Here is a 26,544-nt window from a genome sequence, read left to right on the forward strand (position 1 = left end):
GTCTGGCTTTAAATCTTACTGAACCACAGCTGGACCCTGGCAGGCCATGGTCCTAGCCTTGGGGCAGCTTCATCATGCATGGTCTTGTGACCAAAGGCGACCTCAGTGTTCTCATCTGTAAAAGAGTCCTGTAGTGACGAGGGACAGGGAGGTGTGCTGACCTACGGAGGGAGAAGCACACAGCCCCGGAATAGCCAATCCTGTCCTGTCTCTGGGAGGCATTGTGTTACCTCGGAGACTGCCCAGCGGAGCTGCTGGAGCTGCTGCAGGCCCCAGGCCAGGTCCAGGTATGGGTGGGGAGCCAACAGCACGTAGCGTGTGAACATGGACTCCCCAGCATACAGCAGACTGCTGGCTCGCCTCGCCAGTGCCTTGAGCCCACTTCGGGAGGCATAGAATCCAGTCCAGGCGTGATGCATGTCTAGGAGGAAAAGGCCAGGAGTCGGTGGGAGGGCCTGCCCTTAGAGGCCCCTGAACCCCACTTGGGAAATGCTGAGGAAGAATAGATCAGCATGGATCTGCCTGGGTCCCCAGGGACACAGCCTAGGTCAGCGGGTGATCTCAGGGTTCCTGGTCCAGCCAGATCAGCAATGGTATGAGATCCCTGGAAGGCCTGGGCAGCTGGCAGGGTCAGGCTGGGCTGGGGCAGGACTGGAGAGGCCCGGGTGCTGAAGGACTGTGACGAGGAAAGAATCCCAGTGAGCACCTGGGCCCCTGGGATGGCCTGTGGGAGGGGCCCTGGAGAACTTCAGAGGAGGATGTAGAGGGACGAGGGCCCAGAAGTCAGGACACAGAATGGAAGGGCTGGAGTGCTGGCTGCCCCGTGTGCCTCTGAGGAAAATCAGGGTCTGGAGAGGCATGCCTTCCACCAGGTCCCTCTGGTTGTCCATGGGAGCAGACTGGCAGGGCCGTTGGGAGCTGAGATCCCTGAAACCACTCTCCTCACCCTGGACACCAAGGTGATGGCGTGACGAAGTCCCCAAGGGGCATGACCAACCCCTGCCAGTGCCCCGCTGGGAACCATGGCTGCCTCTGGACATCACTCAAGCCTCTCTTGTGAAAGAAAGGAACCGGCAAAGGAACAGTGGACAGCACTGAGCTCGCCTGTATCTGTCCCCACCCTAGGCAATCCACGTTAGGCAGGTGGGTGAGGTAGGGCTGTCTGTGCACCAGTGGCCCTGTGGGCTCCACTGGCAGAGCTGAGGAAGCTGGGAAACCACATGCCACTGCTTTGGTGACATCTCCCTTGCACCGAATCCCCCTCTACCCCCAGAGGCTCCTACCCGACGAATAGGGCAGGAAGTCGCGGTGGTCTCGGACCTGCCAGGCGACTTGGTCAGAGTGCACAGCCCGGAAGTAGTCGCCGAGCGTGGCATACTCCATTGACAAATTGAACTCCAATGTGTGACTATTGATGTAATCCATTAAAATGTCCATATTGGCGAATTGCAGCGAGGCGTTGAAGAACTGCCTGTCACATCCCTGCAGCCAGGGGACAGAAGCAATGCCCAGCCCTTCTGGGTGCAGAGCCCAGCCTGCACAGGGATAGCATCTCTTCATCTGCACGACCGCCCCGCTCTCCCCATGGTGGACTGAAGCCTCCGCGGGGCTCACTAGCTCTCTCCTCTGGGAGCACAGCAGGTGCTCCGCCCAGTTTAGCTGCGACAACTGTGTTGACTGGTGTCCCGCACTGTCCCGTGAGGGTGCCTTTCATGATAAGACAGATTCAGCCAATGCAGCAGGTCCTGTCATCACGCCCATTTCACAATACAGGAAAGTGAGGCTCAGAGGGTCCCAAGTCTCACAGCCCCTGAGTAGGGAGCCAGGATTCAGGCCGAGGGCTCTGCTCCCAGCATTGAGAAGGGGAAAGGAGGGGAGAGCTGGGGAGAAGCTGGAGCCTGTGTAAAGGAGGGGCTGCCTTGGAGGCGGAGACTGTGGGGATGATCCAGGGAGGGGGAAGAAGCTGGTAGACTGGGTGAGGGTGCAGGGAAGGAGGACTGAGCCAGGGCTGGGTGACCCATTGCCTGGATGGACACTGGAATGGTTAGAGGTGGACACACAATCCTGGCTGGAGCCAAGTGCTGGGGTCAGACCGAAGAGAGCAGTACCTGCACAGAGTTGAGGAACCAGGGCCAGGGACCCTAACTTACCCAGGGCCAGAGGACGTGTGGTGTCCGGAACCAGGTGGCTCGAGTAAACACATTATTCACCAGGAGAATGGTAAAGTTTGTGATGCTATCCTCCGTGACAGGGGTTTGCATTTGGAGGTACATGTCTTCCAGGGATGTACCTGGGAAGATGGCTTCGCCATCCCAGTTAAATCCCTCACTAAGAGAGAGAGGAGCATTAGGGGGTCCTGCCCTGAACATGGCAGCAGCACCAGGTCGGGGAGGCGGGCAGGGCTCAGGCAGGCCAGAGCATCGAGGCCGCTGTCTCCCGTCAGGGGGTGGACAGTGCGGTGGTGGGTAGATGAGAGCTTTGTGGACAGAAGATGCCCCGTATGAGCCCTGTGGGCACTTGGGCACCTCACCCTGATCCTACAGAGCACCCAGAACTTGCTAGTGAGTCCCCCTTCCTTCATCTCTCAGCTGCTACTTCATCCCACCTCCCCTACTCATGGGGGCTCAGCCCCCACCCATGGCCTCCCAAGAACAGAGGGCAGAGGGGACTGGACCCACGGCCTCCCTCCAGACAACCCACAGGAGGGCTGGTGCCAGAACTTGGAAGTCTTGACTCAATCGCCTGAGCCACTCCAGCTGCCCTACAGCTGCTACCGCGGGACCTTGGCTGGGGATCCAGGCCTCAGTTGTTCTTTCTGTAAGATAGGTGCTCAGTGCGTGTCCTCAGGGCCAGCCATGAGGGGCGTGGCTGAGGTGGTCCAGGGAGGGTTCTGGGACGGGGACTGGCCCGAGGCAGGTGCTCACGAGCAGTAGCCGAACTGATCTAGGACGTGTGTGAAGATTTCCCGCTGTGCCGACAGGGATCTGGACCCTCGCCACACGAACTGCAGCTGCTGCAAACCCAGAGGGAAGGGAGTGAAGGCACAGGGGCGACACGGCTGCCGGCTCCCCAACCCACCCAGGCCCCGCCTGAGTCTCCTCGCCGCCCCCGCTGCTCTCAGGGGTTCAGGTCAAGATCCCCCTCTGCTGCCTCCTCCTCATGGTCCCCCCTGACTTCCCAAAGCCACAAGAGGTGGAGGAATCAGCCCTCCAGACGCTGCCTGTCTGCACCTTCATCTGACCCTCTTTAGGGCAGGACTCTTTGCCAGGACCTGCCAGCCAGACTGTCTGTAACTCGGCTTGAATGTCCCCAGACACGGGGAGCTCATCTCCATCCCTAAAGGCACAGCTGCTTTTTTCAGTTCTGATGGTGAGAAAGTGGATGAGTAGATGCGGCTCACCACTCACCCGGTTATCCTGCATGGCCTCCTTCAGGTCGTAGTCGATCCTGGAGATGACGTGGGCATTGAAGCCCGCCAGGGCAAAGAGGGTGGGGGTCGTGGAGGATGCACCAAACGGGTCCACCTGCCAGGAGATCTGCGGCCGGACCCCAAATGTTTCATAGAGAAAGCCGTGTCCTTCTGCAAAGAGATAAGTTTCTGCACTCCCTCAGGGCCCCGTGCCCTTCTCCAGGGCTGGGATGCCACCTAATAGGCAAGGAGGGGTTGTGAAGTAGATGCTAATATTAGGACTTCTTCCCAGAATCATTGGTCTATTCACATCTTAATGCATGATTTAAAAGCCACCCCATAGGAGCAGAAATCAGGGTGACTGCAGAAAGTCCCATATTTGATATGCCATTGATTCCAGTTCCCCAAGGGTTTTCCCCCAATATAATCTAATCTCTGGCCAACCCCCCACCACCTCCTGGGTATACATATACTGGCCTGGTTACACTCAGATAGGATATCTTGGCTGACGTTTGCCCTTTATGACTCACTGCTTCTACTGCAGACAGGACTGTGCTCTGGAATGCACACAGGCATGTGAACGCTGGATGCTCCCCTGCAGCCCTGGCTTGGGGAACATTCTGGGAAAACTCCTCTGCTCCACCCCGGGTGGCATCGGAGAAGAGGGCCCATAAACACAGGCTTTGGTGGTGTGGGACCACAGCAGCCTGGGGTGTTATCAGGTCTGCCCCTTCTGCATCTCCACCCCGCCTCAGTGGTAGAACCGAGAGGGATGAGGGAGATGCCTGCGTCGGTGAGGGACTGACAAAGTCTGACCAGGGAAGGAATGGTTTGGTGGAGAGTCTGTGTACAGCCCCATCTAGAGCAGGGAAGGACGCATCTGGTGGAAAAACCATGGTTGTGGTTGTCGCTTTTTCTCTCTAACAGATGGGAGCCAGCAGTTCCAGAACGACTCCTTTAAAATGTTTTTTTTTTTTTTTAATGCCGGGAGAAGTTTGATCCTCAGAGGTTAAGAAGACATGCCTGATCTTCTTCTGGGATACTGAATGGTCATGGTATCCTGTGAAAGATGGGGAATCCTGGCCATTTGAAGGGTCTCTTAACTATGATACTGTTTTACAAGTAGACCGGTTCTGAAGAAAACAAGAGAAACGGGTACAAGTGCCATCTGTCTTGCTCTTTATCTCTCTGTGAGACATTCCAGACTTGTGTCCCAAGGGTACAGATTTGGGTGTGAAACCTACAGCTCCCTCCTGTTCTCTTCCTTTGCCTCTGTATCTGAGGCTCCCAAATGAACAGGCTGAGAATCAGGGCAGGGTTCTAGGAGGGCTTGCCTCAGTCTCAGTAGACTATTTAGAGGATCCAAAAGGTCCGTGGAAGGCTTTATGGGACTAACTTTACCTTATGACCTTATTTGGCGAGATGTAGCACGTGTTTTGGGACAGACACTGACTCCTGACTCAAGAGCTTGAGTTTTGGGGGAAGCAACTACCTTTGGCAAAGAATGGCTTAAGTAAGGAGAAAGTGGGGACTCGAAATAGCCCTCCTCCCTACTTGGAGCCAAGCAGTTCCCATAACAGACTCCCTCTGCTGGATGCATTCTTGCAGGACTCAAGCGAGTGCTCACTGACTTTTAAATATGGTAAGTTGGCTGAGATAGAACAGGGAGAGAAGGAAACTCCTGGTAAATTCCTAGATAATTATGGGAGGCTCTCTACATGTTCACTGATGTTGACCCTGAAAGTTCAGATGGAGAAATTATCTTAAAAAATGGATTCCTCACTCAATCAGCTCCAGATACCTGCCATAAGTTACTAAAACAGGCGTTCGGACCAAATCAGTCTTTAGAAAAACTGTTGCAGCTGGCTCAGACAGTATGTTATGGCAGAGAAGATGAGGAGGAAAATAGGAAAAAATAACCAGTCAGAAGACTGATGCCCCAACAATGGCTGTTAGACCTGCTCTGAAACAGCCTGAGCAAAATGCCCGGAGGGACCCAGGTAAAAAGGGATGGGCTTGCTATTACTGTGGAAAGGACAGACATCTCAAGCGGGATTGCCCTCAGGCATCTACGCTGCCTTTGGCTCCCTGTCTAGTCTGCAAAGGAATATACTGGAGAAGAGACTTCCCTCTGAGTTGTAGGCCCCAGGGGTCATACTCTCAAGATAATTGTGACTGAAGGTGCCTTGGGTCCCCACACAAGCTCCCCTCCTAATTATACCTGAGGAACTCCAGGTATTAATAACTGTGAAGGGCCAATCCATCCATTTCTTTTGGAAACTGAGGGAAATTTCTCTGTGGTCACTGAAGACCTTGGTCCGCTTTCCTCCCAGTCCACTTCTGTAATGGGACTGTCAGGACGAGACATATGCTGTAATTTCAGTCATCCTTTAAGCTGTGACTGGGACTCTGTGCTGTTTTCTCACAAGTTTCTGATGGTGCTGAAGTCTCCCTCACCCCTTCTGGGGAGGGAAATACTGAACAACTATAGGCCTCTGTTTTCATGCATATGGAGCTTTCTCTTTCTCTCCCATTGGTTGAACAAAATGTAAATCTCAAAGTGTGGGCTGATGCAAAAACTGTGTGTTGAGCACGAAATGCTATTCCTGTCTTTATCAAGCTCAAAGACCCTCACCCATTTCCACATCAAAAACAGTGCCCATCAAAACCCAAATTTAAGGAAGGTTAAAGCCAATCATTAAAAATGTAAAGGAATAAGGACTATTAATTCTCTGTAACAGTCCATACAACACTCCTATTTTAGGAGTAAAAAACTCAAATGATAAATGGAGACTTCTTTAGTTCAATTCAGTCGCTCAGTCATGTCCAACTCTTTGCGACACCATGAACCACAGCACGCCAGGCCTCCCTGTCCATTACCAACTCCCAGAGTCCACTCAAACCCATGTCCATCGAGTCGGTGATGCTATCCAACCATCTCATCCTCTGTTGACCCCTTCTCCTCCTGCCCTCAATCTTTCCCAGCATCAGGGTCTTTTCAAATGAGTCAGCTCTTCACATCAGGCCACCAAAGGACTGGAGTTTCAGCTTTAGCATCAGTCCTTCCAATGAACACCCAGGACTGATCTCCTTTAGGATGGACTGGTTGGCTCTCCTTGAGTCCAAGGGACATTCAAGAGTCTTCTCCAACACCACAGTTCAAAAGCATCCATTCTTCCATGCTCAGCTTTCTTTATAGTCCAACTCTCACATCTATACATGACTACTGGAAAAACCATAGCCTTGACTAGACGGACCTTTGTTGGCAAAGTAATGTCTCTGCTTTTGAATATGCTATCTAGGTTGGTCATAACTCTCCTTCCAAGGAGTAAGCATCTTTTAATTTCATGGCTGCAATCACCATCTGCAGTGATTTTGGAGCCCCCAAACATGAAGTCTGACACTGTCTCCACTGTTTCCCCATCTATTTCCCATGAAGTGATGGGACCGGATGCCATGATCTTCGTTTTCTTAATGTTGAGCTTTAAGCCAACTTTTTCACTCTCCTTTTTCACTTTAATCAAGAGACTCTTTAGTTCTTCTTCAGTTTCTGCCATAAAGGTGGTGTCATCTGCACATCTGAGGTTATTGATATTTCTCCCGGCAATCTTGATTCCAGCTTGTGCTTCTTCCAGCCCAGCATTTCTCCTGATGTACTCTGCGTAGAAGTTAAATAAGCAGGGTGACAATATACAGCCTTGATGTACTCCTTTTCCTATTTGACTTCTTCAAGATATACAAATAATAAGTGCCTAATCCTTATACTTTATTGTCTAAAACTGCTGAAAGAGAAAATATTTTTCAGTCACTGATTTGAATGATACTTTCTAGAGTTAAACCTATATTAATCATCCCCTACCTATGACTTTAAGACAAGAGAGGGTTTTTAGGAATCACAGGTTACTACCCCATTTCGATTCTGGGTTTTGCAGAACTTGACTGGCCTTTATATTAACTTATAACTGAGACTCAGCAGGTCCAAACTGACAAGCTGGTTTGGTCCCCAGAAACTCAAAAGGCTTTTAAGACTCTAAACTGCTCTCTGGCAGGCTCCCGCTTTGAGCTTACCCACAGGATCAGAGTTTAGTTTGTTTGTTACTGAAAAAAAGGCTACGGCTACATTGCTTAAAGGATAATTGATGCTATTGTTTTGCTAATGCCTAAAGCTCCTAAGCTTATTAGTAGACAAAATCTTATTGTACTGATTTCTCATGATGTAAGTGAGATCTTAAACTCAAACTCAGAGTGACAATGGCTCCATCTTTAAAACTGCTGTAACTCAAGGTGTGTCAAAAGCTCTAGGAATAGAATATCACTTACACTGTTCCTGGAGACCCCAATCTTCAGAAAAAGTTGGAAAGGCTAATGACATTATTAAGAGGCATCTGTGTAGGAAACTCAGGAAACATGAGACAGTTGGTTTAATGTTCTCCCTGTAGCTTTAACGATGGCTTGAACTCCCCCTAAGAAGAAGGACCTGTCTCTATGACAGACTGTTTTTGTGCACAGATATTGTCATAGATCCTGAAGCCTTAAAATTAACTATGTGACTCAGCTTTCAACTTTTCAACCTCCTCATTAATTGAGGGCTTCCCATGGTGGGTTTCTCTGCTTCAAGGAAAAGACTTTCTTCAACTCTTCTTCATCTGATGACATCAAAAAATTCTAAGAAGGACTGATATAACATATTGTACCTTAACTGTGGACATAATGTAACTTTTCATTTTGATTATGTTTTAACTTGGTTTAACGCCTATTTTGCCTTATTTCTGTAACTGTCAAACGGGGGTTGTTTCTAAGTGTCTGAAAGCTTAGGGGGGTCCAACTTTTTGCATTCCCTTGGACTGCTCATATCGGGCTTCTCTGTCTCTCACTGTCTCCCAGAGTTTGCTCAAACTCATGTCCATTGAGCTGGTGGTGCTGTCCAATATCACATCCTCTGTTGCCCTCTTCTCCTCCTGCCCTCAATCTTTCCCAGCACCAGGGTCTTTTCCAATGAGTTGGCTCTTTGCATCAGGTGGCCAAAGCACTGGAGTTTCAGCTTCAGCATCAGTCCTCCCAAAGAACATTCAGGGTTGATTTCCTTTAGGCTTGACTGGTTTCATCTTGCTGTCCAAGGGACTCGCAAGAGTCTTCTCCAAAGCCACAGTTTGAAAGCACAAATTCTTCAGCCTTCAGCCCTTTTTAATTCCCTCAGCCATACATGACTACTGGAAAACCATAGCTTTGGCTATATGGACTTTTGTCGGCAATGTGATGTCTCTGATTCTTAATATTCTGTCTACTTGTCATAGCTTTTATTCCAAGAAGCAAGTGTCTTTTAATTTCATGGTTGCAGTCACCTTCAGCAGTGATTTTGGAGCCGAAGAAAATAATCTGTCACTCTTTTCCATTGTTTCCCCATCTATTTGCCATGAAGTGTTGGGACTAAATGCCATGATCTTAATTTTTGGTATGTTGAGTTTTAGGCCAGCTTTTTCACTCTCCTCTTTCATTTTCATCAAGAGGCTCTTTAGTTCCTCTTCACTTTCTGCCCTAAGGGTGGTGTCATCTGTATATCAAGGTTACTGATATTTCTCCCTGCAATCTTGATTCCAGCCTGTGCTTCTCCAGTCTGGTATTTTTCATGATGCATTCTGCATATGAATTAAATAAGCAGGGTGTCAATATACAGCCTTGGTGTACTCCTTTGTCAGTTTGAAACCAATTTGTTGTTCCATGTCTGGTTCTAACGGTTGCTTCTTGACCTACATAGAGGTTTCTCAGGAGGCAGGTAAGGTGATCTGGTATTCCCATCTCTTGAAGAGTTTTCTATTTCCTATGATCCATACAGTCAAAAGACTTAGCATAATCCGTGAGGCAGATGTAGGTGTTTTTCTGGAATTCTCTTGCTGTTTGTATGATCCAATGGATGTTGGCAATTTGATCTCCAGTTCCTCTGCCTTTTCTAAATCCAGGTTGAATACCTGGAAGTTATCGGTTCATGTACTATTGAAGTCTAGCTTGAAGGATATTGAACGTTATATTGCTAGCATGTGGAATTAGAGCAACTGATGGTAGTTTCAACTTTCTTTGGCATTACCCTTATTTGGGATTGGAATAAAAGCTGACCCTTTCCAGTCTTGTGGCCATTGCTGTATTTTCCAAATGTGCTGGTCTATTGAGTCAGCACTTTAACAGCATCATCTTCTAGGATTTTAAATAGATCAGCCAGAATTCCACCACCTCTACTAGCTTTGTTTATACTATGTTTCCTAAGGCCCATTTGACTTCACAATGCAGGCTGTCTGGCTTTAGGTGAGTGACCACACCATCGTGATTATCCAGGCCATCAAGACTTTTTTTCTCCAGTTCCTTTGTGTATTCTTGCCACATCTTCTTTAATCTCCTCTATACCCCTGTTAGTTCCTTATCATTTCTTTCCTTTATGTGCCCATCTTTTTGCATGAAATGTTCCCTTGGTATCTCCAATTTTCCTGAAGAGACCTCTAGTCTTTTCGATTCTGCGGTTTTCCTCTATTTCTTTGCTTAAGAAACCTTTCTTGTATCTCTCCTTGCTATACTTTGGAACTCTGCATTCAGAAGGACATATCTTTCCATGACCTCTGCATTCAGATGGGCATATTTTTCCATTTCTCTTTTGCCTTTCACTTCTCTTCTTTCCTAATCTATTTGTAAGACCTCCTCAGGCAACCATTTTCTGTGGTGCATCTCTTTTTCTTGAGGATGGTTTTTGTAACTACCACCTGTACAATGCTATATATTGAGCCTGAAGGATGGGTACAATCACAATATAATGAAATGCCATCCCTGTGGGGTAAGGTTCTCCACAAACTGGGGAACAGTAATACCAAAGAAGTCCTCCCACTTCTGTGAAGGTTCTCAAACACATGTCATGCTTCTCAGCCTGGGGAACCAACAAAGGGCCTGGGAATCCCCAGGAAATCTGACCTTGAAGGCCAGCGGCATCTGATTATCAGACTTCCACAGAAATAGGGGGAACAGATACTCCAGTCTTGGAGGACAGAAACAAAATCTTGCACACACCAAGACCTCCAAGAAAGGAGCAGTAACCCTCCAGGATGCTGAACCAAACTACCTTCTAATGTTGGAGGGTCTGCTGAGGAGGCCTGGGTCAGCCAGGGTTCACCTTGGAGACAGAAGCACTGAGAGCCACAGTCCTGGAAGGTCCCCCTTGCTGTAAATGCTCTTGGAGGTCGCCATTAACCCTACCATAGACCCTGTAGACCGCAGTGCTTGTTCACCTCAGGCCAAACAACTATCAGGAAGGGAGTGCAACCCCACTCATCAGCAAATAATTGGATTAAAGCTTTACTGAGCAATGATCTGCCCCCCGGAGCAAGATCCAGTTTTCCCCACTGTCAGTCCCTGCCATCGGGCACCTTACCCAAGCCTCTTGGCCTCTTTAATCAGAGGACAGACAGAAAAAGCAAAAAGAGCCACAATTCCACAGTGGCTAGAACAAAAACCACATTACATAAAGTTAATTAGGATGAAAAGTCAGAAAGATATGTCCCAGAATAAGGGACAAGATAAAACCCCAGAAAGACAACTAAATGAAGTGGAGATAGGCATCCTTCCAGAAAAAGAATTCAGAATAACGATAGTGAAGATGATGCAGGATCTTGGGGGAATAATGGAGAAGAGGGAAGAAATGTTTTCCAAAGACCTGGAAGAACTAAAGAACAAACAGCAATGAATAATACACTAGAATAATCGCAGAATAACTGAGGAAAAAGAATGGAAAAATGACCTGGAGGATGGGATGGTGGAAATAACTGCCACAGAACAGAATATAGAAAAATGAATGAAAAGAAATGAAGGCAAACTAAGACACCTCTGGGACATCATTAAATGCACCAAAATTTGCATTATAGGGGTCCCAGAAAGAGATAAGAGAGAGTCCCAGGAAGGATAAACCCAAAGAGGAGCACCAAGATACACAGTAATCAAACTGACAAAAATTAAAGACAAATATAAAATATTAAAAGCAACAAGGGAAAAACGACAAACAACATGCCAGGGAACTCCCATGAGGCTATCTGCTGATTTCTCAACAGAAACTCTGCAAGCCAGAAGGGAATGGAATGATACATTTAAAGTGGTGAACGGGAAGAAACTACAACCAAGACTACTCTACCAGCAAGACTCTCATTCAGATTTGATGGAGAAATCGAAAGCTTTCCAGACAAGCAAAAGTGAAGAGAATTCAGCACCATCAAACCAGCTGTTTTGTGTGTGTGTGTGTGTGTGTGTGTGTTTTAATTGGAGGCTAATTACTTTACAATATTGCAGTGGTTTTGCCATACATTCATATGAATCAGCCATAGGTGTACATGTGTTCCCCATCCTGAGCCCCCCCACCACCTCCCTCCCTATCCCATTCCTCTGGGTCATCCCGGTGCACCAGCCCTGAGCACCCTGTCTCATGCATCAAACCTGGACTGGCGATCTGTTTCACACATGATAATATACATGTTTCAGTGCTATTCTCTCAAATCATCCCAGCCTTGCCTTCTCGTACAGAGTCCAAAAGAGTGTTCTATACACCTGCATCTCTTTTGTTGTCTCGCATATAGGGTTGTCGTTACCATCTTTCTAAATTCCATATATAAGTGTTAGTATATGGTATTATTGTTTTTCTTTCTAACTAATTTCATTCTGTATAATAGGCTCGTTTCATCCACCTCATTAGAACTAATTCAAATGTATTCTTTATAATGGCTGAGTACTACTCCATTGTGTATATGTACCACAGCTTTCTTATCCATTTGTCTGTTGATGGACATCTAGGTTGCTTCCATGTTCTGGCTATTATAAACAGTGCTGCGATGAACATTGGGGTACACATGTCTCTTTCAATTCTGGTTTTCTCGGTGTGTATGCCCAGCAGTGGGATTGCTGGGTCGTATGGCAGTTCTATTTCCAGTTTTTTTCTTGTACAAGTGGTTGACCAGTTTTCCCAACACCACTTGTTAAAGAGATTGTCTTTTCTCCATTGTATATTTTTGCTTCCTTTGTCGAAGATAAGGTGTCCATAGGTGCATGGATTTATCTCTGGGCTTTCTATTTTGTTCCATTGATCTATGTTTCTGTCTTTGTACCAGTACCATACTGTCTTGGTGACTGTAGCTTTGTAGTTTAGCCTGAAGTTAGGCAGGTTGTTTCCTCCAGTTCTATTCTTCTTTCTCAAGATTGCTTCGGCTATTCGAGCTTTTTTGTATTTCCATACATATTGTGAAATTTATTGTTCTAGTTCTCTGAAAAATACTGTTGGTAGCTTGATAGAGATTGCATTTAATCTATAGATTGCTTTGGGTAGTATGCTCATTTTCACTATATTGATTCTTCCAATCCATGAACATGGTATATTTCATCATCTATTTGTGCCATCTTTGATTTCTTTCACCAGTGTTTTATAGTTTTCTATATATAGATCTTTTGTTTGTTTAGGTAGATATATTCCTAAGTATTTTATTCTTTTCACTGCAATGGTGAATGGAGTACTTTCCTTAATTTCTCATTCTGTTTTCTCATTGTTAGTGAATAGGAATGCAAGGGATTTCTGTGTGTTGATTTTATATCCTGCAACTTTACAATATTCATTGATTAACTCTAGTAATTTTCTGGTGGAGTCTTTTGGGTTTTCTATGTAGAGGATCATGTCATCTGTAAACAGTGAGAGGTTTACTTCTTCTTTTCCAATTTGGATTCTTTTTATTTCTTTGTCTGCTCTGATTGCTGTGGCCAAAACTTCCAAAACTATGTTGAATAGTAGTGGTGAGAGTGGGCACCCTTGTCTTGTTCCTGATTTTAAGGGAAATGCTTTCAATTTTTCACCATTGAGGATAATGTTTGCTGTGGGTTTGTCATATATAGCTCTTATTATGTTGAGGTATGTTCCTTCTATTCCTGCTTTCTGGAGGGTTTTCAAGCATAAGTGGATGTTGAATTTTGTCAAAGGCTTTCTCTGCATCTATTGAGATAATCATATGGGTTTTATCTTTCAATTTGTTAATGTGGTGTATTACGTTGATTTATTTGTGGATATTGAGGAATCCTTGCATCCCTGGGATAAAGCTCACTTGGTCATGATGTATGATCTTTTTAATGTGTTGTTGGATTCTGTTTGCTAGAATTTTGTTAAGGATTTTTGCATCTATGTTCATCGGTGATATTGGCCTGTAGTTTTCTTTTTTTGTGGCATCGTTGTCTGGTTTTGGTATTAGGGTGATGGTGGCCTCAAAGAATGAGTTTGGAAGTTTACCTTCCTCTGCAATTTTCTGGAAGAGTTTCAGTAGGATAGGTGTTAGCTCTTCTCTAAATGTTTGATAGAATTCAGCTGTGAAGCCGTCTGGTCCTGGGCTTTGGTTTGCTGGACGATTTCTGATTACAGTTTCGATTTCTATGCTTGTGACGGGTCTGTTAAGATTTTCTCTTTCTTCCTGGTTCAGTTTTGGAAAGTTGTACTTTTCTAAGAATTTGTCCATTTCTTCCACGTTGTCCATTTTATTGTCATATAGTTGCTGATAGTAGTCTCTTAGGATCCTTTGTATTTCTGTGTTGTCTGTTGTGATCTCTCCATTTTCATTTCTAATTTTGTTGATTTGATTCTTCTCCCTTTGTTTCGTGATGAGTCTGGCTAATGGTTTGTCAATTTTATTTATCCTCTCAAAAGCCAGCTTTTGGCTTTGTTGATTTTTGCTATGGTCTCTTTTGTTTCTTTTGCATTTATTTCTGCCCTAATTTTTAAGATTTCTTTGCCTCTACTAACCCTGGGGTTTTTCATTTCTTCCTTTTCTAGTTGCTTTAGGCATAGAGTTATTTACACCTAAAGCAACTTTTGCCTAGGTTATTTATTTGATTTTTTTCTTGTTTCTTGAGGTAAGCTTGTATTGCTTTGAACCTTCCCCATAGCACTGCTTTTACAGTGTCCCATAGGTTTTGGGTTGTTGTGTTTTCATTTTCCTTCGTTTCTATGCATATTTTGATTTCTTTTTTATTTCTTCTGTGATTTGTTGGTTATTCAGCAGCGTGTTGTTCAGCCTCCATATGTTGTAATTTTAATAGTTTTTCTCCTGTAATTGACATCTAATCTTACTGCATTGTGGTCAGAAAAGATGCTTGGAATGATTTCAATTTTTTTGAATTTACCAAGACTAGATTTATGGCCCAGGATGTGATCTATCCTGCAGAAGGTTCCATGTGCACTTGAGAAAAAGGTAAAATTTGTTGTTTTGGGGTGAAATGTCCTATAGATATCAATTAAGTCTAACTGATTCATTGTATCATTTAAAGTTTTTGTTTCCTTGTTAATTTTCTGTTTAGTTGATCTATGCATAGGCATGAGTGAGGTCTTAAAGTCTCCCACTCCTGTTGTGTTATTGTTAATTTCCCCCTTCATACTTGTTAGCATTTGCCTTACATATTGCAGTGCTCCTATGTTGGGTGCATATATATTTATAATTGTTATAAATTCTTCTTGGATTAATCCTTTGATCATTATGTAGTGTCCTTTGTCTCTTTTCACAGCCTTTATTTTAAAGTCTATTTTATCTGATATGAGTATTGCTACTCCTCCTTTCTTTTAGTCTCTGTTTGCATGGAATATCTTTTTCCAGCCCTTCACTTTCCATCTGTATGTGTCCTTTGTTTTGAGGTGGGTCTCTTCTGGACAACATATATAGGGGTCTTCTTTTTGTATCCATTCAGCCAGTCTTTGTCTTTTGGTTGGGTCATTCAACCCATTTACATTTAAGGTAATTATTGATAAGTATGATCCCATTGCCATTTACTTTGTTGTTTTGGGTTCGAATTAAACACCCTTTCTGTGTTTCCTGTCTAGAGAAGATCCTTTAGCATTTGTTGGAGAGCTCAACAAAACCAGCTTTACAGCAAATGCCAAAGGAACTTCTCTAGCCAAGAAACACAAGAGAAGAAAAAGATCTACAGAAAATAATCCCAAAACAATTAAGAAAATGGTAATTGGATCAAACATATTGATAATCACCTCAAATGTAAATGCATGAAAACCTCCACTTACAAGGTCAGTCTGCTTAACCCACGCAAATAATTTGTTCCTATTTTATATTGTTAGGTTAAACATGTTCCCATAATCGTTTGTAATTGTAATTATCTTTTATTTTCTCTCTGGCTATTGATTGTGAAAACTGATAAGATCTTTTACCTTTGTGATTATGTAACTATTACTCAATACCATTGTGTCATGATTACTCAACAGAAAAATTATAGAACTCTATATCACCAAAACTACCATTTAATAGAAAAACCTGTAATCACTTTTTAAACTGCAGATATGTATCAGAATTTCCTGGAATCTCTTTTTTAAATACAAACGACCAGGTATTGCTTTTTTTCCTCCAGAGCTCCAGATACGTTTCTAATGAACCACAATAGTTAAAAAACAACTAGACTATATGATAATCTTTTAGTTTTTTGTGTGGTTTTTTTTTGCAGAATCTTTTTTATTTTTTTTTTAATTTAAATTTATTTATTTTAATTGGAGGCTAATTACTTTACAATATTGTATTGGTTTTCCCACACATCAACATGAATCCGCCATGGGTGTACACGTGCTCCCCATCCTGAACCCCCCTCCCACCTCCTTCCCTGTACCATCCCTCTGGGTCATCCCAGTGCACCAGCCCCAAGCATCCTGTATCCTGCATCGAACCTGGACTGGTGATCTTTTAGTTTTATCTAGTTTGTTTCACTTTTGCTATTTAATATTCAGTGCTTTCACTTCGTTTAGTTTTTGTTTTCCAATTTCTGCATCTCTTTTTTTGTTCTTTTTCACCCCTTCTTCAATTGTAGTAGCAATGCTTTTGTGTGTGTGTGTATATATATATATATAATATGCATAACATATACTTATATATCTTAGAATATTTATGAATTTCTGCCTAAATAAAAAATGCATGACATTTTGATTTCAGTTGTTTGACTAAGGATGAATAGAATGCTAGATTTTTAATTAAAAAACAGGTATGCAACAAACAAGAAAGGTGTACTGTACAGCACAGGGAAGTTTATTTAATGCCTCATAATAACCTATAATAGAAAACATTTCAAAAATAATATGTGTGTATGTACACCTGCATCAATTGCTCTGCACCTAAAACCCTGTAAGTCACCCGCACCTCAATAATATACATAATAAGAAACAGTAAGGAACTTTTTAAAAAGAATGCGACCATCACCTACTGGCAGCGTGATTCATATAAGTTTCAGCAGCATTTCTGCCTCATATTCAACTTCCAAGAATGGGTTTTGTAAGTCTCCCCATCTCCAGGACTGCGACCAGGACTGAAGGAAGGAAGTGTATGCCTTGTTCTTAGAACAGGAGGTCATCATGAGATGAAGTCAGGGCCCATCCTCTGAGGGTCCCAGGAGCCTGATGGTGTTGGAAATGGAGCCTCAGAGAATATCCTGGGGAGGATCAAGAGGTCCACAGCCCTTCCTGCCCCAGTGACGGGAACCTATCTTAGCTTAGATTCTGGCTTCTCTGGTCTGCCTTTCAAGGTCAGCTGTGCGGTGTTTAAGAAGGTGAGCATGGTGGTCTGAGGCCAGAGATGAGGAATGATGATTCTGTAGGTACCCGGAGGAAGACAGCTCAGTGCCCTTTCCCTCCCTCTATGCCCACCAGCCCTGGCTGGTCAAATCCTGGACTGAGCCCTGGGGACCCAGATAAGAATCAGACACCGGTCACTGCCAGAAGCAAACTGTAGGTCACAGTGAAGAGGGGAGGTACTCGAGCACTGTGGCCCCAGTGGAAGGTTCCTGGACATGAGACTCCCTAGGTGAGTCTGACTGGAAACAACAGGAAACCTTGTTCTGAACCACAGGAGGCCTTGTCTTAGGGGCAGATCTGGGAAGCAGGAAGCAGAAGGAACAGGAGGAAAGCAGGAGGTGAGGCCTGAGGCTGCATTTTGCAGACAGGGGAGTTTCTATGGTAAAACATAAAGATTCCCATGAGCTTATCACTTCCATCTAGAAATAAGGCAGTAGAAACTCAGAAGGAAGGAAGCACCGATTAAAGAGTTGAGAGGAGAGACGAGGTAAGAAGATCCAAAGAGAGAGCCCAGTGCCATCGTGATGTCCTGCACAGGGTCCGACTTCAGTGGAGTGACAGTGGGCTAGCGCCCAGCCCACACTGCAGTCAACCGGGCTCTCCCACTGACACTCTGCCCTCCTGTAGCTTCAGTCTTAGTGTCTCTTCTGCGAAAGAGACTGCGAGCCTGATGCCCTCTGGACACCCTGCCTTCCGGGGTGAGTGAAGTGATGCCTGTGAAAAACACCTGTTAAGTAGAGGAGAATGTGCCCTTCGTGGCAGTATGTGTGGTGATGGAGGTTGTGAAGGTGATGGTGGTGCGACCGTGGTGGTGTTAGTAATGCATATGGAAGAGGCGATGGTGGTGATATGGTGGTATTGATGAGAGCTATGTTGGTGTGATGGCTGTGATGCCAGTGGTTGTGGTGTTGACAGGGATAATGATGATGCAAATGGAGTTGGTGGTGATGATGGTGGTAGTGAGGATGGTAGAGGTGGTGGTAACGTTTGTCAGTTTCCTGTTAGGCTGTTGGCATGGATGATGGCGGTTGTGCAGTAGGTGGTAGAGTTAGCCCTGGAGGTTTTGGTGGTGGTGCTGGAAGTGGTGGTGCGGGAAGCGGTTGGGGTGTTAGAGGTCACCATGAAGGTGATAGTGCTAAAATAGAAATCATTCCAAGCATCTTTTCTGACCACAATGCAATAAGATTAGATCTCAATTACAGGAGAAAAACTATTAAAAATTCCAACATATGGAGGCTGAACAACACGCTGCTGAATAACCAACAAATCACAGAAGAAATAAAAAAAGAAATCAAAATTTGCATAGAAATGAATGAAAATGAAAACACAACAACCCAAAACCTGTGGGACACTGTAAAAGCAGTCCTAAGGGGAAAGTTCATAGCAACACAGGCACACCTCAAGAAACAAGAAAAAAGTCAAATAAATAACCTAACTCAACACCTAAAGCAACTAGAAAAGGAAGAAATGAAGAACCCCAGGGTTAGTAGAAGGAAAGAAATCTTAAAAATTAGAGCAGAAATAAATGCAAAAGAAACAAAAGAGACCATAGCAAAAATCAACAAAGCCAAAAGCTGGTTCTTTGAAAGGATAAATAAAACTGACAAACCATTAGCCAGACTCATCAAGAAACAAAGGGAGAAAAATCAAATCAATAAAATTAGAAATGAAAATGGAGAGATCACAACAGACAACATAGAAATACAAAGGATCATAAGAGACTACTATCAACAATTATATGCCAATAAAATGGACAACGTGGAAGAAATGGACAATTCTTAGAAAAGTACAACTTTCCAAAACTGGACCAGGAAGAAATAGAAAATCCTAACAGACCCATCACAAGCACAGAAATTGAAACTGTAATCAAAAATCTTCCAGCAAACAAAAGCCCAGGTCCAGATGGCTTCACAGCTGAATTCTACCAAAAATTTAGAGAAGAGCTAACACCTATCCTGCTCAACCTCTTCCAGAAAATTGCAGAGGAAGGTAAACTTCCAAACTCATTCTATGAGGCCACCATCACCCTAATACCAAAACCTGACAAAGATCCCACAAAAAAAGAAAACTACAGGCCAATATCACTGATGAACATAGATGCAAAAATCCTTAACAAAATTCTAGCAATCAGAATCCAACAACACATTACAAAGATCATACACCATGACCAAGTGGGCTTTATCCCAGGGATGCAAGGATTCTTCAATATCTGCAAATCAATCAATGTAATACACCACATTAACAAATTGAAAGATAAAACCCATATGATTATCTCAATAGATGCAGAGAAAGCCTTTGACAAAATTCAACATCCATTTATGATAAAAAAAACTCTCCAGAAAGCAGGAATAGAAGGAACATACCTCAACATAATAAAAGCTATATATGACACCCACAGCAAACATTATCCTCAGTGGTGAAAAATTGAAAGCATTTCCTCTAAAGTCAGGAACAAGACAAGGGTGCCCACTTTCACCAGTACTATTCAACATAGTTTTGGAAGTTTTGGCCACAGCAATCAGAGCAGAAAAAGAAATAAAAGGAATCCGAATTGGAAAAGAAGAAGTAAACCTCTCACTGTTTACAGATGACATGATCCTCTACATAGAAAACCCTAAAGACTCCACCAGAAAACTACTAGAACTAATCAATGACTATAGTAAAGTTGCAGGATATAAAATCAACACACAGAAATCCCTTGCATTCCTATACACTAATAATGAGAAAACAGAAAGAGAAATTAAGGAAACAATTCCATTCACGATTGCAATGGAAAGAATAAAACACTTAGGAATATATCTACCTAAAGAAACTAAAGATCTATATATAGAAAACTATAAAACACTGGTGAAAGAAATCAAAGAGGACACTAATAGATGGAGAAATATACCATGTTCATGGATTGGAAGAATCAATATAGTGAAAATGAGTATACTACCCAAAGCAATTTATAGATTCAATGCAATCCCTGTCAAGCTACCAACGGTATTCTTTACAGAGCTAGAACAAATAATTTCACAATTTGTATGGAAAAACAAAAAACCTCAAATAGCCAAAGCGATCTTGAGAAAGAAGAATGGAACTGGAGGAATCAACCTACCTGACTTCAGGCTCTAGTACAAAGCCACAGTTATCAAGACAGTATGGTACTGGCACAAAGACAGAAATATAGATCAATGGAACAAAATAGAAAGCCCAGAGATAAATCCACGCACATATGGACACCTTATCTTTGACAAAGGAGGCAAGAATATACGATGGATTAAAGACAATCTCTTTAACAAGTGGTGCTGGGAAATCTGGTCAACCACTTGTAAAAGAATGAAACTAGAACACTTTCTAACACCATACACAAAAATAAACTCAAAATGGATTAAAGATCTAAACATAAGACCAGAAACTATAAAACTCCTAGAGGAGAACATAGGCAAAACACTCTCTGACATACATCACAGCGGGATCCTCTATGACCCACCTCCCAGAATATTGGAAATAAAAAAAAATAAACAAATGGGACCTAATTAACCTTAAAAGCTTCTGCACATCAAAGGAAACTATTAGCAAGGTGAAAAGACAGCCTTCAGAATGGGAGAAAATAATAGCAAATGAAGCAACTGACAAACAACTAATCTCAAAAATATATAAGCAACTCCTACAGCTCAACTCCAGAAAAATAAATGACCCAATCAAAAAATGGGCCAAAGAACTAAATAGACATTTCTCCAAAGAAGACATACAGATGGCTAACAAACACATGAAAAGATGCTCAACATCACTCATTATCAGAGAAATGCAAATCAAAACCACTATGAGGTACCATTTCACACCAGTCAGAATGGCTGCGATCCAAAAGTCTACAAGTAATAAATGCTGGAGAGGGTGTGGAGAAAAGGGAACCCTCTTACACTGTTGGTGGGAATGCAAACTAGTACAGCCACTATGGAGAACAGTGTGGAGATTCCTTAAAAAACTGGAAATAGAAATGCCTTATGATCCAGCAATCCCACTGCTGGGCATACACACTGAGGAAACCAGAAGGGAAAGAGACACATGTACCCCAATGTTCATCGCAGCACTGTTTATAATAGCCAGGACATGGAAGCAACCTAGATGTCCATCAGCAGATGAATGGATAAGAAAGCTATGGTACATATACACAATGGAGTATTACTCAGCCATTAAAAAGAATACATTTGAATCAGTTCTAATGAGGTGGATGAAACTGGAGCCTATTATACAGAGTAAAGTAAGCCAGAAAGAAAAACACCAATACAGTATACTAATGCATATATATGGAATTTAGAAAGATGGTAACAATAACCCTGTGTATGAGACAGCAAAAGAGACACTGATGTATAGAACAATCTTATGGACTCTGTGGGAGAGGGAGAGGGTGGGAAGATTTGGGAGAATGGCATTGAAACATGTAAAATATCATGTATGAAACGAGGTGACAGTCCAGGTTCAATGCATGATACTGCATGCTTGGGGCTAGTGCACGGGGACGACCCAGAGGGATGGTATGGGGAGGGAGGAGGGAGGAGGGTTCAGGATGGGGAACACATGTATACCTGTGGCGAATTCATTTTGATATTTGGCAAAACTAATACAATTTTGTAAAGTTTAAAAATTAAAAAAAAAAAATGAAGGTGACAGTGCTGGTGATCCAGGTGCTGCTTGTGGTGGTGGAGACGGTGCTGCTGGTGGCAGGGGGCTAAGGTTAGCGGTAGACGAGCGGCTGTTGGTTTTTGGGGTGGTGAAGGTGATGAGATCTGGATGGTAGTAGAGGTGTTGGTGTTGTGATGGTGTGGATGTAACAGTTGAGAGAGTGGTTGTATGCACTGGTGTTAGAAGGGGTATTGAATTGGAGGTGAAATGAGAAATGGGGAAATGGGAAATGAATACATTTTCAATAGATTTCCCATATTTTTCTACATTTGCTTCCTTTTGTCCCCTTCTCTACAAGAATGGTGTTTAAAATAATTAACACACTTTTAATTTTGATGGTGGTCGGAATGCGAATAGTGGTGGGGAATGTGGTGGTTTTGGAAGAGGTGCATGATGGGTAGGTTGTGGTAATGGTAATTTTGGTGTTGGTTGGGGGTGTTGGTGTTAGAAGCGATGCAGTGATGGGCTGAGGTGTTAGTGGTGATGGTGGTGGTGCTGGAGGATTCACTACGACTTGGAGGCGGTGGTACTGCAGGTGGTACAGGCACAGATACAGGTGACATTGGTGATGGTGGTGATGGTGATGGCGCTCATGTTGGAGGTGCTGGTGTTATAAATTACGCAGTGATGCGCCAAGATGTTAGTGGTGGTGATGGTGGTGTTGGGCATTCATGACAGACTTGGAAGTGGTGTTGTTGGAGGTGGTACAGGTGCGGGTATGGATGGTGGCAGTTGTAATGGTGGTGATGGCGGTGGTGCTGGAGGTGTTGGTATGGTTGAACAGTTGGTGGGTGAGGTGATGGCAGAGATGGCATCTGACCCTTATTGATCATTGACTAGAGACCCACATGCTGTACTCAATGTGATCTATTTGAATTATTTCTATTTAAACTTTATAACACCCCTTTGAGATAGATCATACATCATTATCAAATATTTTTATACAGGAGGCAACTGAGGCTTATTGAGGCTGCATCCTTGCCCAGGGTCACAGGGTTGGGAGTTAGCAGAGTCAGGAACCAGCCAGGCTGGCTCGTCTAGAATCCACACCCTTATCCTCTGTACTCGGGCACACATGGACACGGCGCCAGTAATCAGTGTTGACTGGGCACAGTCTCCTGCTGAAAGGGGAAGACAGAGCTCAGGACCAGGGCTCAGACACCCAGTCCCAGACTCGCAGGAGGCCACAGGGACTCTGGTCTGGAGAAGAATAATCAAACCTGTGAGCTGGAGGATCTGGTCATCAATGTGGGTCACGGCCTCGTCGTGCATGACCTGGCCTCCGAGGACAAACTCTAGGCGACCTTCAGCCACAAGCTGGTGGACCTTGGCGTGATGGGCAGAGAGAAACGCCACGTTACACCTCCCAGGCTAAACCGTTTTTGTTTGCTGGTCTCATGTCTACTGCATCCTTCAGACTCCTGAAGGATGAAGGTCCTTCCTTCAGGCTCCTCAGCCTCACTTCTGCAAATATCAGGACACTGTCTGTCCTGGTCAGCCCTGTGTCCAGCTATCAGAACAGCACCTGGCCATGGCTAATGCTTCATCAGGCATATATACAGGTACATATGTTCACAACTTTTGTTTTGAAATAATTTCAAGGTTATGAAAGTGTTGCAAGGATTGTAAAAAACACTCCCCTCCCATAAATCTTTCCACCGATTGTTGTTTTTCAGTTGATCAGTCATCTCTGACCCTTTGTAACCCCATGGACTGAAGCACTCCAGGCTTCCCTGTCATTCACTATCTCCCAGAATTGGCTCAATTGGATGTCCACTGAGTTGGTGATGCCATCTAAGCTCCTTATCCTCTGTCATCCCCTTCTCCTCCTGCCTTCAATCTTACCCCGCATGAAGGTCTTTTCCAATGAGTTGGCTCTTCTTATCAGGTAGCCAAAGAACTAGAGTTTCAGCTTCCCCCAGTTATCTCTCTGTTAATATTGTTTACCCATTTCCTTAACACTATTTATTTATTTTAATCCAAGATATGGTTTACTTAAACCAATTGAAAATAAATGTTAGCAGCTTCATGTATTTTTTTTTTTTACTTTACAATATTGTATTGGTTTTGCCATGGGTGTACACGTGTTCCCAATCCTGAACCCTCTCCCACCTCCCTCCCCATAGTTCACTAACTGTTGAGCAAGAAGATCATTATAGCTCTTATATAACTAACTAAATTGGGAATTTAACATTAATCATGCTACCAATGAATTCACATGCAGCTGAAGAGGCTAGCCCCATCCTGTGATGACATGGAGATGGGGAGAGGACCTGGCCCCAGACTGCCCCTCCAAGGACCATGGCCTCTGACCCCCTGTGATACAGAATTAATCAGAAAGTAAATCCACAGGGACTCCTGCAACCCTGGATGTTCACTGGCTCCAGTGTCCATGGGAGCCACGCAGATTCATAATGGAAGTCAGAGGGTGTGGACACAGGCTCACCCTGATGTGCCCAGGGTCAAAGGTGACCCCATTCACACCAGCTGAGTGTCCAGCTGGGCTGCCAGAGCTGCAACTTTTCAGGAGGAACCAGAAAGGCAGGATCAAACACAAACCTGTCCCCTGGGCATGGGGCTGACCACAAACCTGTACTAAATGGGCCCTGGGCACAGCTCAGCGCAGTTGGGGCCTCCTGGTCTATGCAGCCTAGACCTGGTCACACAGAGCACAACCCAGGAGCTTCCTGAAGGGTCATCCCCGGGACCCCCAGGGCATCTGCTCTCAGCTGCCTGGTGAGGACACCCTGAGGGCACCATTACCTGGCCTTTCTGCCTGTCCGAGGCGACGCCGTCCCACCACAGCCTGAAATATTCCTGCTCCACGGCGATGAACCTGCGTTTCTTCTCAAGGGTCAGCTCCTCCACCACGGAGTTGTAGACGCTGGTGACATAAGCCTGCATGTTCTCCTGGGGTGGGGAGGGGGAGAGACCGTCACTCCACACCCGTGGGGGAAACCAGAGAGCGTGGACCAGGAACCGAGGAGGAACTTCCAGGGAGACATGGTGTCCAGGGGCCACTGGCGCTCCCACCAAGCCTGTCCAGGCCCTGCAATCGGCTCTCCCTGATCCTCAAACAAGGGATCCCAGCATCCACTCTGTGATGGACACACAGTGAGCCTTGCACTGAGAGAAGGACCCCTTAGATGGGAGCCTGCCCCTGAGGAGTCATGAGGAGACAGACACTGTACGTGACAGAGGGATGTGCCAGCCCAGCCAAGGCCTGGGCTAGCCCAGTGGGGTGTGCTAACCACTCCTGCCTTAGATCAGAGACCAATTGACAACAGGGCCCAAGGAGTGAGGTCCAGGGACCCTGATGGGCCTTCTTGGGATGAAATGGTGGGGAAGTGTGTGTCAAGGGCAGAGTCATCTTCTGGATCTATCTCCTCCCCAGAGGCTGGGAGCCCCCAGAATGGAGCTGAGCATGCTCCCATCTGGGTCAGGCTGGCTCACCGTGGTGCCCAGAGATACTGATAAAGGAACGCAAGGAGCCCTGGGAGGGGGTTAGCTAGCAAGATGGCAATGTCTGCTGACTTGGGCAGCACCCCACCCCGGGCCTCAGTGTCCCTTCTCTAAACTGGAGTGACGAGCATGCCTCCCCACATGTCAGCAGTTCCACACGCAGGCGGGTGACCACCCACAGAGGCTGCCCAGTGAGCTAGGACCAGACTCAACACTCAGCCTCAGGGCCTCTTGCTGCCCAACTCCCTTTAAAATGAGCGACTCAGTTATTAACATCTCATGGAAATTATTGTATCCACGATCACAGAGTGGTCCTATTCATTTATTTCCTTCCTCCTTCCAGAAAGAGCTTGTGCAGGCCTGGGTAATCATTTCAGTTACCTGCACCAGAAACTTATGGAAATCAGTCTTTCCCTCTTTTCCTCTGCCCTGGTTCATTCGTTCACTCAATGGAATTTCGAAGAACACCTTCCACACATTGCGGCTGGGGACACATTCTCACCCCTGCCCACAGCCAGTCTACCTTAGTTGCTCTGTCGTGTCCAAATCTTTGTGACCCCGTGGACTATAGCCCACCACACTCCTCTGTCCTTGGGATTCTCCAGGCAAGAATACTGATGTGGGTTACCATTTCCTTCTCCAGGGGATCTTCCTGACCCAGGGGATCTGGGTCTCCTGTATTGTAGGCAGATTCTTTACTATTTTAGCCACCAGGGCAGCCGACATCCAGTCCATAGCCAAGTACAGGTGGGCCCAAGGCCAAGTTCCCTGATGGCAGAGACCCAGGACACAAACCCACTCTGGAGTCCAGATGGAAAAAGGACCGCAGCTTCAAGAGGTGTGTGGGGTCACTCGGGCCACCTACCTGTACGGTGTGCAGCCAGCCCACGTCCATGTGGCTGTGGGGAACCACGAATATCGTTAGTCGGGGCTCAGGCTGAGCCCGCGGGGGCCACATCAGGCCCAACTGCAGGAGAAGAGGCAGCCAGTTCTGCGGCTCCATCTCCTCGGCCAGCTCAGGGGCTGGAGGACGTCTGCCTGCCTGCAGGGCCCAGCCTCCTGCCAGATGACTGGGCCACCACCCTTTGGTGGATGCAGTGGGAAGGAAACCAGAGTGACACCCACACAGATGCTGTCACCTGAGCAGTGCAGGCAGGTGGCACTCGCTCACTGCCCAGCAGCACTCTGCTCCCATCTGCGGTGTCCTGACCATCCACCTTTAGACAAACCCCAAATACGCCTCCCCTGGGGGACTGCCAGCTTCCCTCTGGCCAGGCCTGGCTCTCCTCACCCCAGTCCTCATGCCTTTCCCTTAGGCCTCTCCCAGTGTTTCCCACTGGGCATCTTGCCCATCCCTTTCCCCAGCCCACTGGACTGACTCCTTTACACCGCT

At 45.3% G+C, this 26,544-nt stretch overlaps 1 protein-coding gene across 1 annotated transcript in view; it reads right to left on the minus strand.

The window, feature by feature from the left end:
- The window catches only part of LOC139183686 (epididymis-specific alpha-mannosidase-like), a 43,995-nt gene extending 17,774 nt beyond the window's left edge, over positions 1-26,221 (minus strand). The window contains exons 1-8 of the mRNA XM_070791846.1: positions 26,017-26,221; positions 24,453-24,599; positions 22,910-23,015; positions 3,408-3,580; positions 2,925-3,013; positions 2,151-2,328; positions 1,284-1,482; positions 231-421 (exon numbers count right to left, since the gene is read on the minus strand). Of these exons, the coding sequence (XP_070647947.1) occupies positions 231-421; positions 1,284-1,482; positions 2,151-2,328; positions 2,925-3,013; positions 3,408-3,580; positions 22,910-23,015; positions 24,453-24,599; positions 26,017-26,154 (1,221 nt within the window). The 5' untranslated portion in view covers positions 26,155-26,221. The remainder of the gene's footprint in view (positions 1-230; positions 422-1,283; positions 1,483-2,150; positions 2,329-2,924; positions 3,014-3,407; positions 3,581-22,909; positions 23,016-24,452; positions 24,600-26,016) is intronic.
- Positions 26,222-26,544: the final 323 nt, after the last annotated feature.

The sequence above is a fragment of the Bos indicus genome, chromosome 6 (assembly GCF_029378745.1).
Source record: "Bos indicus isolate NIAB-ARS_2022 breed Sahiwal x Tharparkar chromosome 6, NIAB-ARS_B.indTharparkar_mat_pri_1.0, whole genome shotgun sequence".
Classification (NCBI taxonomy): Eukaryota; Metazoa; Chordata; class Mammalia; order Artiodactyla; family Bovidae; genus Bos; species Bos indicus.